The sequence below is a fragment of the Mirounga angustirostris genome, unplaced genomic scaffold (assembly GCF_029215605.1).
Source record: "Mirounga angustirostris isolate CCGP_5_RB_7025 unplaced genomic scaffold, mMirAng1.0.hap1 SCAF_15, whole genome shotgun sequence".
NCBI classification, from domain to species: domain Eukaryota; kingdom Metazoa; phylum Chordata; class Mammalia; order Carnivora; family Phocidae; genus Mirounga; species Mirounga angustirostris.
Genome location: NW_026991723.1, coordinates 11,577,665 through 11,591,142, shown reverse-complemented (window position 1 = coordinate 11,591,142; position 13,478 = coordinate 11,577,665). Strand labels below are relative to the sequence as shown.

Below are 13,478 nucleotides of genomic sequence, written 5' to 3'. Positions count from 1 at the left end.
TGACACCTTGATCCGGACTTCTGGCCTCCAACTGTGACACAATACACTCGTGTTTAAGCCACCTAGATCCGGGGACTTTGTGTTCGGCCAGCGCTTGGAAACTAACACAGGTAGAGACAAAAGCAAGGGAGGCCAAGCCCTCAGATCTCCCCTCCCGGGTCCTCCTCATCCCATTCACCACACCCAGGGAGGCCTTGTTTTTTTATTAAGTGTGTAATCCTTACAAACTTCTCCCTTCTACCAGATTTTCCCATTCCTTTTCAGATCCCACAAGAGCGAGCAGTAGGGATGAGGACAGCCCTGTTCCCATTCCTTCTCAGATCCCACAAGAGCGAAGAGTAGGGACGAGGACAGCCCTGTCCACGGGTAGGATTTAAACTTGGTTTCCCTAGACTTCCCGTTTTGTTCCTAACGAGGTTCATGTTGAGTTTGCGATTTGTTTCCTGCAGGCTCAGTGCCTGGTGGTCTCTAAGGTCACACCATGAGAGACTGTTGTTCCTCACATGCTTTTTTTCCCAAGAGTTGGAAAGGCTCAGGAGACCAGTAAACATTGGCTCCTGATGACAAGGGAGAATACGGAAACGGAGAGCCGAGACAGAAGCGAGATTCTAGAGGGAGTGGGTCAGAGAAGGGAAGTCAGTGCCAGGAGGCAAAGGTGGAGAAATGAGGACCCCCTCCCCCCCATCAGTAGGAGACTGAGGCAAGCTCACGTGCAGAGCTGACCTTTAAGAAGGCAGCCATCACGGTGGCCTGTGAGGCCAGGAGTCACTGTAAAGCTAGGACCTGACAACAACAAAAAGCCTACCCTAGCCCCGCAAGCTGTCACTCAATGGCTAATTCTGGGCGTAATTTAACTGAGAAGCCAAGTAGGCCTGGCTAACTCCAATTCCCTTAGCTAATCCTCACACAGTAGTTGAATACTGTTGGTTTTAAAAACAATCCAGTGGGTGACCTGCTATCATAGACTGCTGGCTTGCCTCGTTAATTTGAAAGCTTGTGTTAGTATGGGAATCACTTGTGGGTGCCATGGGGCCAGACAGTGGGATCCATTTTTTCCACTCATCCACATGTCTTAGAAATAATATTTGGTCAATGACCTAAGAGGGCCAAGCACTTCTGTAGATAAAAGGTCCTATTTTGCTCTTCCTGAAATCTCTCCATTTCTTTCTTTTTTTTTTTAAAGATTTTATTTATTTATTTGACAGAGAGAGACACAGCGAGAGAGGGAACACCAGCAGGGGGAGTGGGAGAGGGAGAAGCAGGCCTCCTGCCGAGCCGGAAGCCCGATGCGGGGCTCGATCCCAGGACCCTGGGATCATGACCTGAGCCGAAGGCAGACGCTTAACGACTGAGCCACCCAGGCGCCCCAAAATCTCTCCATTTCTTACCAATGTGCTCAGTATGGTGGAAGGAAACGGCGTTCTGCTTGAACGCCTTACAAGCCAAAGGCAGTGATTTGCTCTCCTCCTCTGCTCTCACTAAAATCTACCACAACCCAAGCAGTGTCTTTGGCAGATGGGGATTCTAGCTCTCTGCTGAGAAGCAATAGAATTGCCCCTGTTTCAAATCAACACCCCTCGCAGCATCCAATCTGGCTCAAACAGGAGTGATTAAAGGACCCGATACTCTGCATACAAGTCTTTAAGCTCAATGCCAGTGGAGTCCAATCCACAAATGCAGTTTCTCCTGCCAAAAAGTTCCAGTGGGTTTTCTAAGACCCCTGTGACCTAATTTAAAGTGTTTTCCTTCTTTTTCTCAGGCTTTTCTCATACATAATGCTATGATAAGCTGTTAATTCAATCATTTTCACTTCTCTGCCACCCTTCGTCCTGTGATCAAAGAGTATTATTAGCCACCCTAAAGACCCGTTAAATAATCAAGTTGTCCACCAGCTGCACATCAGAGCATTAATCTCCAGTGCAGGCATGGCTAAGAAATGGCTTAACTGTTTCTTCTCCTTTGCCCACAGCTATTTTTGGACTTCAAATGGCTGTGTTGCAGAGACACCTATCTGGATGAAAGTACCGATTAGTGAGAGGATGTTAATAGGGAAAAGTGTAAAAAAAAGAAAAGGGTATAACCTTCAGACTAAAGAAAGTCATTGTTTAATGGCAGCCGTCTCTCAGACTTCTGTGTTAGGAAAAAAGGGACTGCATTATCTCCCACTTACCCAGTGGCTCCCGGCTAGTCATCCCCCTAACATTGCTCAGCTTCGTTTTGCTGGTGGTTGCTCTTCCCCTTGAGACAAGACTGCATTCTACTTCCGGCAGAGGTAACTACCTTAGCAACTGGAGTAACAGTGAAGGTGCCAGCATCAGTGTTCACACGGGGGCATCTGGCTCTCTTGTGAGCCCGGCATGATTGCCCCTTCTCAGTCAGCAGAGCCTGCTCATCTCTGCTGAAGCCTTGTAAAGATTTATTTTTATTTTTTTTTTATTTGAGAGAGAGAATGAGAGACAGAGAGCATGAGAGGGAGGAGGGTCAGAGGGAGAAGCAGACTCCCCGCCGAGCAGGGAGCCCGACGTGGGACTCGATCCCGGGACTCCAGGATCATGACCTGAGCCGAAGGCAGTCGCTTAACCAACTGAGCCACCCAGGCGCCCTACTGAAGCCTTTTAAATACCCTAATCTGTGCCGTCAACTCAAAATTCAGTGGAAAATGTATCTTTGGTCACTGGATAAACTGTCTTCAGAAACCCCTCCCCCCCGCCTTGATTTGAATAGTGGCAGATGAATCAGCCCGGAACTCTCTAGAGTGAAGGTGAATGGCCTTTTCATTTTTTTTTTTTTTTTTTAAGATTTTGTGTATTTATTTGACAGAGACAGTGAGCACAAGCAAGAGAAGTGGCAGGCAAAGAGAGAAGCAGACTCCCCACTGAGCAAGAAGCCCGATGTGGGGCTCGATCCCACGACCCTGGGATCATGACCTGAGCCGAAGGCAGGCGCTTAACTGACTGAGCCACCCGGGCGCCCCTGAAGGATGATAGCTAGGAACACGAAACCTGAACCCAATGCTTTCTTTACTAAGGGTAATGGAACAATTAGCTGCCTTTTAAGGTAAACTATGCTTTCAGTTTCATGTCTAATTACAGCAGAAAGCAGGATAGCCAACCTAACTGATATGTGCATCATGTGGGTGGATCCCTAAAAGGAAATATCGTATGTTATCTGGTGTGCATACATTATTTGGGTTTAAATCCTGTATATTTTTAAAGGGATATGGGCGGTATTCTGTATTAGTATACAAATAATAGCACTGGGGGATTGGGTGAGATCTACTAGAGAAACCCTGTACCTTAAAGGAGAAGAGTTACAAGAGAAACCAGACTGTGTCTTGTTACAATTCTGAACACAATGTCCCCACAGAAGCCTCCAGCTGCCCTTCAAGAGAGGATGCCTTTGATGAAGAGGATTCTAATTAGGTCCACAGGAAGGCGAGACAAAGGTTTTCCTTTCTCCTGCTTATCTTTTCCATTCACTCTTTCCACAGTATAGAGGCAAATGAAAACAGTGAAGGGAGGGTAATGAGCTATGTCCTTTCAGAACTGGAAGAGCAAGGAAAAAAAAAAAAATCCAGTGTGAAAACACACCCTGGAATTACAAATTCATGGTGCAGACTTTCTAGATGTACTCTGAAGAAATTTAAATACCATGAAGGTTTAGGATAGAGGAGGATGGGATGACACAGCAGAATTTGGGCAAAGAACTATAGCTACTCTGGTCAAATCTTCTTTTAGTGTAACTCCATGGAATTTAGAGGAAGCCCCAGCAGGCTCCAGCTAGCAGATGTCTTAGAGGTGATGGAATGATCCATTTTATAGATGAGAAAACGGAGGCCCTGAATGGGTGATCAATTCAAGGTCAATGATTAACAAGAGGCAGAAATAGCCATAGAACCCAGCTGCCTGCTTCTGTGGGATTAATTTATGTCCCGTGTGGTTCTGCAGCAGAGGAAGGGGCTAAGTGAAGGCCCTAGAACAAGTGGGTGAGAGACCATTGCTGGGGATCCATCAGGTCTCTGTTAAGGATATGAAGATGTCATCTGTCCTTTCATTCCCAGGGCCTCTCATGGGCACATAGTGTTGGTAAAGGACGTGCCCTATCACAACAGACTAACCTAAGAACAGACCTGAGAAGCTACCCTCTTCTATTAAGCCAGACGCTAGGGATTTTAAAAGATCTAAAATAATGTCACTCTTCTCAACACTAATAGTTATTTTGAATGAATGAATGATTACATACTGAACTGAATAAATACTAAATTTTCTCATTTTTAAAAATCTTGATAGATGGAATCCACATACACAGAAACTCTGGGATCCCCAAGACTTTTGAAGATGTACTGGTATCAAAAGATTTAAAGAACTGTTGGGCTAGAACATTGAAAACTAGAACCTTGCACACACTGTTCTCAACATAACTCCCCCCTCCTTGATGGGTCCATCTCTCACCTTCCCAAGGAACAGGATTACAACAGCGTGGCTGGGAGACCCAGACACATAGCCAGTGCCAAAGCCGTAGGGACGGGTGCTCACAGGGTTGGGTTTGGGGGGGCAGAGCATAGGGAGCGGGAGTTGAATTTCCACCCTGCCCTTTACCAGCTCTGAGAACTAGCAGAAGGGAACCTCCGTGTCTTTACCTGTACGGAGACCAACCTAAGCCCTACCTGCCTGGAGCCTCTCGTGGGGGGAAAGCCTGGGGACACTGGCTGGAGGCACATGGTGGGCGCGCCGTGGCTCCTTGTTACTGTTCAAAATCCCATGCTCTCCAAGCAGCAGTGAACTGTTCCCTTTACAGCATTCTTGAATGTTCACATTCCATATTGAAATGTAAAACGAGCCCATGTTTATTCACCCAAATTTGTCCCTGTATTCTCTTTCCTCTGTGTTCCTTGCACGTTGCCTTGTGTGATTTTTGGACCAACCCTTTAACTTCTCGGAATCTAACTTCTCTCTGGCAAAGGCAGCGTGATTCCTAAAGCAGAAAGCGCAGCTCAGTCATTAAGAGCGGGCCTGGGGCTCTGCTTGGCTGGTTTGAATCCCAGCTCTGACCAGTTACTTGCTGCATCACCTGGGGCAAGTGGCTAATCGCCCTGGGCGTCCATTTCCTTTCCATAAAATGGAGCTCCATCCGCTTCAGAGCGGGTTGTGGGGATTAAATGGCTTAAGACGAAGTATTTAGGACCACCAGGCTTGTAGGAAACAGGAAAAAATGCTAAATAGCTTATCGTGAGTAGCTACAAAACATGATTAGGCTCGATCAGCTTTTCGCCAAGCTTGGTGAGAATTTCTACTGCCTTGTTACCTTCTCTGCTGCTCGACTCCTCTTGCCTCCCAGACTTGTGAACCACAACAGCCCAGTGCTGGGAAGGCTGGGCAGAGGACCATTCCCACTGCCTCCTTCAGTTCTCAACTCCCAGCTTCCTTCATTTCGAACTGGTGCTCAGAGTGCTTTCAGTCACCGACAGTGAAGACTGGGGCTTTTCCCTGTGACTTCTGGAGGCAAGCATTAACCCTTTCTGAAAAGTTTGGCTTCTCAGTGTCCAAGAAAGGCACAGAAGCGTAGTAAAATGGGATGCTAATAAAAGGACAGAAGCAGTTTTTTTTATAAATGAAATGGACAGTACCAAGGAGGAGGAATTGAAATGACTAATGATACAAGCTTTCCAGCAAAGGAGTAAGGGTAACACATAGGGTAACTGGGATCAGCAGGGCCATTTAACTACCCTGTGATCTTCTGTTCCTCTGGGGAGGATCACATGCCCCCTGGGGCGGTGCAAATCTGTTGTTTTAAAGATACAAGGAGCATGAACTCTTAGCTCATTAAGATCACATTTGGTTTTTCAAATTTACTCTGGGACCAAAAAATTACTGTAATTTTCCCCCCTATTTAATTCCCTATCTTCTTGGTTGTGCAGAGGAACCAACTCTTCTGTAAGGATTTTAAAATGCACTATAACTTATTTTCAAAAAGTGGGGGCAGTGTGAGGAGGAGGGTTGCCCAGTGGAAAAAAATCCTTTGGTGCTACAACCAGGATATTCAGAGGTTATAAAAAAAAGTCCTTTGCCAATGGTTTTTGTAGGGTGAGGGCTTCTATTTTACGTAAGGGGCCGAGGAAAGCCTATCTGAGATGATATTTGGGCTGAAACTGAAGGAAGTGAGGAAGCAAGCTTGGGACAGCTAAGAAAGTGTATTCAGGCAGTAACGGCAAATGCAAAAGCCCTGAGGCAGAGACATGCTTGGTTGTGGGAGGAATACCAAGGCCAGTGTGGTTGGAATGGTATGGGTAAGGAAGACAGGGGCAGGGAAAGGAGAGCAGAGAGGCAGCGTAGATCTAGACCATGCAGGGCTTTGAGGACTTTGGATCTTACTCTAGGAGAGGTGAGAAGATGCTGGAGGGCTCTGCAATCATGAGTAGCATTTTTGGTGACTGAGGTCCTGTAGAGTATACTTGAGGGAATAGAGGGCTAGGTTGGGTCATAGGAGGGAGTGGTGGGTGTGGTCAGGAGACACACCAAGTGGAGCTGGTTCCTGACATGGAGCTTGCACACTCATGCTCGGCACAACTTACTAGAGTGGAAAACTTGAAATCAACACTTGGGTCTTTCATGTGATTTTGTGCAGGGATATACTTTATAGGGAAAACACCCCTTTTCCTCTTTCATAGTTTAGTCCAACCTACATCCTTCTAGACCTCATCTAATAATTCACTTAAATCACTGGACAACTTGGCAGGCACTCAAGGGCGTTCACTCATGATCCTCCAAGCAGCCTGGTGAACTCAGCATGATTTCCCTCCTTTGGCAAACAAGGACACACAGAGAGGTGCCTGCCCAGGTCACGGCACTGGTTGGTGACAAATGAGGGAGAGAGCCGAGATTCTTTGGTGCTGACTGCAGGTTCTTCCCACAGCCCAGTTCTGGGCCTCTTAAGCTACCAATTTACCAAGGCAGGAACCCAGAATTCAAGAAGACTCACACACAAGGTGGATACATTGGAGTCAAAGAAGACATTAATATGGAGGAGCCCCATTTTGCCTCACAATTAGGGGATCTGTTCTCTTATTAAGTAGAGTGATTTAGCGTCTTACCCTACATACTCTCTTCTGGAATGTTCTACAGGAACTGTGTGAAAGCATGGCTTGTGAACAGACACACCAGTGATGGAGAGCCATGGTTTCTTTTAAAACCCCAGCCTGCCTGGCCTTATAGAACCTGTTCTTATGGAAGCTGTGGCCTGGGTCCATCTGTAAACACAAGGGAAGGGGAAGAAACTGGAATTACTTACTAAATAGACATCAAGCACGGAGGTGTTATCATCCTGCATTTCCAGAGCATTTGGCTCAGAAGTCAAGTAGATGGTCCCCTCTTCCAAGGTAAATGTTGAACTGGAAGGTAACCCTTTACTGGAAAAATGAAGAAGAATAATGAGCATGTGGCCTCTGGACCAAGATCCAGGGGAACCTCCAAGTTGTGGCTAAAGACGTGGAGTTTGGGAAAGCTTTTTGGGATAAAAGATGATTTTGAGAGTTCAAAGGCAATATGGTCCTACCTGCAGATATGCTCGCTTGAGTTTAAGGAATCTGGTTGTACTAGCAGTGTGTTTGCTGTCTGCTTCCCTGCAAGGGACACTTATTTATATTTCTGAGAAGTGTTTTGTGGGTCCCTGGCCTTGTGAGGGCAAAGGGCTATCATGTCGAGGCACAATGGTCAGCTTTGACTTTGAGTAGTTGGTTCCTGCTGCTTAGGTTCTCCACTTAGAGTACTCACGCTTTGCTGGTTTATAAAGATAACCTTGTGCATGATCAATATTGGTTTCTTTCTTTGTACTGTTCTCTTTTCCTTTTAGGCATGAAAAGTTGTCAAACTTAAATGTGCCCCAGAATCCCCTGGAGGGTTGGTAAAAACCCACTTTCCCAGGCCGTACACCCCCAAGTTTGATGCAGTTGACTGGACACAGAGCCCGTTGGTTTGCATTTTTAATAAGCTCCAAGGTGATGTTCCTGCTGCTAGGCCAAGGCACTCTCTGAGTACCGAGGAATTACAAACGTGCTTGCGAGGACAGCCTAGGTGTCCCTTTGGTAGACAGCAAACGCCACAAGAACGGTGGCCGATAGTTATACCGGAGAGTCCTTCATGAGGGGCAGCCACCTTGTTTGGTCATGATACGAGAACCAGTGACAACTGTTGAAGTCTTTGGTCCGTTTTGATACTACTGAAATTGGGAATTAATCTCGGGGCTCAGGAATGCACAAGCTTTTCCTCACTGAAATAAAAGTTACATTTTTAACCTCTGGCAGCGTTCTCTGGGAAGGCTGTGCAGGAACAGGACCTCCACCAACAGTGGTGGACGAGGGGCTGCCCGTCAGCCCACTGGGGCCAAGCTGGTGGGGCCTGAGAGCGGGAGTGCGGAGGACGGCCCGTCTCTCCCCTCGCCCACGACCAGGGCCTGCCACCGCAGGGCCCAGCTCAGAGCTCACCCCACCCGAGAACTGGAGTCGGGAGCCAGCCTCTAGGCTTGTTGTTGGAGCCTCCCCGCCGCCTGCTGCCCAGGAGACTGGTGAGGGCACGGTTGTCCTCTGCCCTGCCCCAGGCTGGGAGCTTCTGAACATCTGAACCCGTTCGTGGAAGCTCTGTGAAATAGTCAGGAATTCTGACCCTTTTCAATATTTTTAAAAAAAATGTCAGAATTGTATGAATCTTAATCAGGTTCGTTTGTCTTTTTCCTGATTATAAAATACAATGGAAAAATGGTACAAAATACTAGACAAGTAGTAAGAAGCAAGGGTGAGAGGAGTCTCCCGTGGGCCTCTCACCCGGTGATGTGGGGAAAGGTGGCAATGAAGGGGTTAAAGCCACTGTACTCTGCCTCGATGGGTTTTCTTCTACATTCTGGACACAATAAGGAAAAAAAAAAGTCCTCTCGGTTTTCAAAACTCTAAGATGGGTTACCCAGTGCGGGACACAAAATTTGTTCGGACGGACTTGAAAGAGCAAGGTGCGCGTGGCCTCCATCCGTGGGGCTGCTGACCTCAAACGGTGAACTGTTACAGATTTCTTGGCTTAGTAAACGATCAGCTTTCAAGGGATGCTGCTTTGAGAAGCACTGGGTGGTAATCAGTATCGCTCAAGTTATCTTTTGGATCAAAAGTAAGACTGCAGTGATGGGCTTTAATTGGCTTTTGCTTTTCAACTGCTACAGTGTCACCCACGAAAGATGAATTACATATCTACTCAAACATCAAAGCTAGAAATAAGGTAGTCAGAAAATACACAAGTGTGGGATGGACTTCTGATTTGTATTCCTGTTTTTTAGGTTCATATTTTATTTGTATATAATTAAAAAAACTTCTAATGGCTTCTGGGTTATTTTATGAACATACCATTCATTTGATGAAGTTCAAAACTCAATTTTCAAGATGAAGGGTATAACCAAGAATATTCTGGAAGTGATTTTTCTTAAACTCTATGCCCCAAGTGGGGCTTGAAATCATGACCCCAAGATCAAGAGTTGCATACTCTACTGGTTGAGCCAGCCAGGCATCCTTGCAAGTGATTTTTCTTAAAAAATTTTTTAGTTTTTCATAGTACTACATGTAATGTAAAATGCAGCTAAAGTCCTCTTCCTTTTGCTGCCGTCCTGTTGTGATCCAGAGTCACTCCCCTGGAAGTAAATCCATTATGTACATATTTTTCAATCTAATATTTATCTTCTATTTTTGGTAACTGTGTGTAAGCTACTAGCATGGTTTAGAAAAAAATGAGGGTAATTTTTGGGATTTACCGATTATTTTAGCTAAAATTCACTGGTTACAGAAAACAAACACCAGATTCCGTCAGCATTCTATGGTCAAATTTGATAAAAATCAGACTTTATTTGTACTGTTTTTCACATGTATTAGAATACTTTCTATCTCAACAGTATATTCTGAGCATCATTTGGGGGATGAAAACGAGGGTCATAGGGACTTATATCCAGGTTATATAAAGAACTCTTAAAACAATAAAAGGGCAAATCACTGAACTAAAACATGACTAAATGATCTGAACAGACACTCCTGCAAAGAAGAAATACCAATGGCCAATAAGTGTACGAAAAGATACTAAACATCATTCATCATAAGGGGAACACAAGTAAAAACTACAGTGAGCTACCCCTTTAGCCCCCCCTGAGCTAGCTATCATAAAGACAGGTGAGAACAAGAGCTGTAGAGGATGTGAAGAAACCGGGGCCATCCTACACAGCTGATGAGACTGTAGAAAGGTGCAGCAGCTTTGGGAAACAGTTTGGTGGGTCCTTAAAACCATATAACCCAGCAATTCTACTCCTAGATGTAGAGCCAAGGAAAAGGAAAACGTGCCCACCCCAAAACCTGTACACGAATGCTCCTAGTCGCATTCTTCAGAATAGTCCCGAAGTGTTTAATAACCCACATGTCCACTAGCTGATGAACGGATAAGTAATTCCTACAATGGAATATTATTTGGCAATAAGAAATAAAGAATTACTGATATGTGCAACAACGTGGGTGAATCTTGAAATCGTTTATGCTCAATGAAAGAAGCTGGTCATAAAGGACCACGTATTGTATGATTTCACTTATGTGAAATGTACAGACGAGGCCAATCTTGAGAGACAGAAGGCAGATGAGTGGTTGCCAGGGGTGGGGGTGAGAGGGTGAGGACTAGGGAATGACTGCTCTTGGGTGTGGAGTTTCTTTCTGGGCTATTGAAAACGTTCTAAAATTAGCTTCTAGTAATACACAACTTGGTGAATATACCAAAGCCACAAAACTGTATAGTTTGGGTAAATTTTATAGTATCCGAAACATCTCACTGAAGTAGAAGGTTTCATGAGGCACCTAAGGGTCAAGATTTTAAAATTGATGTCTCAGTGCATAGTACCAGAAATATCAGAAATTGGATAGAATAGTTGAGGTCACATAAATTTTAGAGCTGTTTTGGGTAGATTCCAGTCATTCAAAAAACATTTTCTTCTTCCTAATAGAGAAAAATAATTCCAGTTGACCTGGCAACATGAAAGAACTGGGCTCTGAGATTCCACGCCGTGGGGTGAACAGACCATGCGCACAGGTCTGTGGAAGCCCGGGGACCCGTCTACACTGTCACAGGGCTAGCTGGTGTAGCACAGGTATGGGGACCTTCCTCCAGGGCACCCGCTACTCTCTGGCCTCTTCTGTTTACATCGTCTCTGCCTAGCACCCCCTTGGATTTGTCACCCCAATACGTCTCCTTCACAGATTAGGGATTGAGGACGAGGCAGGGGGGCGCAGGAACTTGCCCAAGGTCACACTGCCATTGAGGAGAGTTTAGGATCTGAACCCTGTTTTCCAATAAAGCCCCCTTTCTAGGGCCAGCTCTGCAGAAATTTTAGAGATCTGCCATTGTAGAAATCGAGGTAGCAAAGGAAGACGCACCTAAGAACTTGAAAATAATCCTGGGATCCAACAAAAACAAAGGCAGTATATGGTGTTGGATGTGACTGCAGCGATCTTTGCTTGAGGAGAGTAAAGATGGCCAGGAAGGTTTGGGGAAAAGCAGGCAGAATATGCTTTACTGGGGCGCCTGGGTGGCTCAGTCGGTTAAGCATCTCCCTTCGGCTCAGGTCAGATCTCAGGGTCCTGGGATCTAGTCAGCATTGGGTTTCCTGCTCAGCGGGGAGCCTGTTTCTCCCTCTCCCCCTGCCCTCCCCGCCGCTCATGCTCTCTCTCACTCCCTCTGAAATAAAATCTTTAAAAAAATAGACTTTATAAATAAACATTTTTCTTCCTTAAAAAGTTAAAAATAGGATTACTCTAAGATGCAGCAATCCCATTTCTGGGTATATAGCCCCAAAGAACTGAAAACAGAGTCTGAGATATTTGTTTATCCAAGGTTATGGGCTAAACTATGTGTCTCCACTGAGCCCCAGTTCATAGCCTGAAGTCCTAGCCCCCAGTACTTCACAATGTATCTGTAAAGATAAAGTCTTTAAAGAGGTAATTAAGGTTAAATGAGATCATTGGGATAGGCTCTAATCCAATATGACTGGTGCCCTTAAAAGAAGAAATTGGGGGGGTTGGTGCCTGGATGGCTCAGTCGGTTAAGCGTCCGATGCTTGGTTTCAGCTCAGGTCATGATCTCAGGGTCCTGAGATCGAGCCCCACATCAGGCTCTGTGCTCAGCGTGGAGTCTGCTTCTCCCTCTCCCTCTACTGCTCCCCCTGCTCTTTCACTCATAAACAAATAAAATATTTTAAAAAAGGGTTTAGGACAGAGACATGAACAAAGACTGTGTGAAGACAGGGGAAAAGATAGCTAGCCATTGACCAGCCAAGGAGAGAGGCCTCAGAAGAAACCAACCCTGCTGCCACGTTGATCTTGGACCTGTAGCCCCCAGAACTGGGAGAAAAAAAATTTTTGTTGTTCAAGCCGCTTCATCTATGGTACTTTATTAGGGCAGCCCTAGCAAATGAACACACCCACGTCCATAGCAGCATTATTCACAGCGGCCAATAGGTGGGAGCAACCCAAGTGTCCACTGATGGATGAACGGATGAACAAAATTGATACACACACACAATGCAACATTATTCAGCCTTGAAAAGGAAGTGAATTCTGCCATATGTTAACGGCTGAATCTGTAGGACATTATGGTACGTGAAATCAGCCAGTCCTTCAAAGAAAAATACTGTGTAATTCTACTTCCATGAGGTACCTAGAGTCATCAAATTCACAGAGGTGGAAAGGGGAATGAATGGTGGTTGCCGGGGGGGGAGGGGGCAGAGGGTGGGGGATGGCGAGTAGTTTCATGGGGACAGAATTTCAGTTCTGCAAGATGAAGAGAGTTCTGGAGATTGGTTGCACCATCACGTGAGTGTATATTAACACCACTGAACTGTACACTTAAAAATGGCTAAGATAGGAAGTTTTATGTGAAAAATTTTTAAGAGATTTATTTGAGAGAGAGTGAGCATGAGCAGGGGGAGGGGCACAGGGAGAGGGAGAAGCAGGTTTCCCGGCTGAGCAGGGAGCCTGATGCGGGACTCGATCCCAGGACCCTGGGATCATGACCTGAGCCGAAGGCAGACGCTTAACGACTGAGCCACCCAGGGGCCCCTGTTATGCAGATTTTACCACAATAAAAAGAGAATAATATTTACCAAGAACAATAGTTTTTAAGCTTCTAATGTTTTAATTAAAAAAAATGACCTATGAAAGAACTCTGAAAAAAATATATATATTGCCCTGTACAAATCATCAGGCATGTATACAGTTAAGTCCCATTAGGTGCATTCAGAATAATCTGACATTAATACATCTTGGCATTGAGTGAAAGCTACAGATCCAATTCACTGATCTTTCTTTACATACTGAGTAAGGAGGATGACAAACCTACTGAGTGAGATCAGAGTACAGAACTAGCAGGTCACTTCCCGAAAGGAGAATGCATTTTAGGAAAACAGGTACCTGAGCTGAC

The 13,478-nt window shown here is 45.5% G+C and overlaps 1 protein-coding gene across 5 annotated transcripts in view; it reads right to left on the bottom strand.

Moving 5' to 3' along the window:
- The window catches only part of PIP5K1B (phosphatidylinositol-4-phosphate 5-kinase type 1 beta), a 307,231-nt gene that overhangs the window by 15,868 nt on the left and 277,885 nt on the right, over nt 1-13,478 (bottom strand). For 3 of the 5 annotated variants that reach the window (XM_064579700.1, XM_045882212.3, XM_045882213.3), the window contains exon 14: nt 7,288-7,405. The exons of the other annotated variants lie outside the window; for them this stretch is intronic. In XM_064579700.1, coding sequence (XP_064435770.1) covers nt 7,288-7,405 — 118 coding nt within the window. The remainder of the gene's footprint in view (nt 1-7,287; nt 7,406-13,478) is intronic. 5 annotated transcript variants of the gene reach the window in all.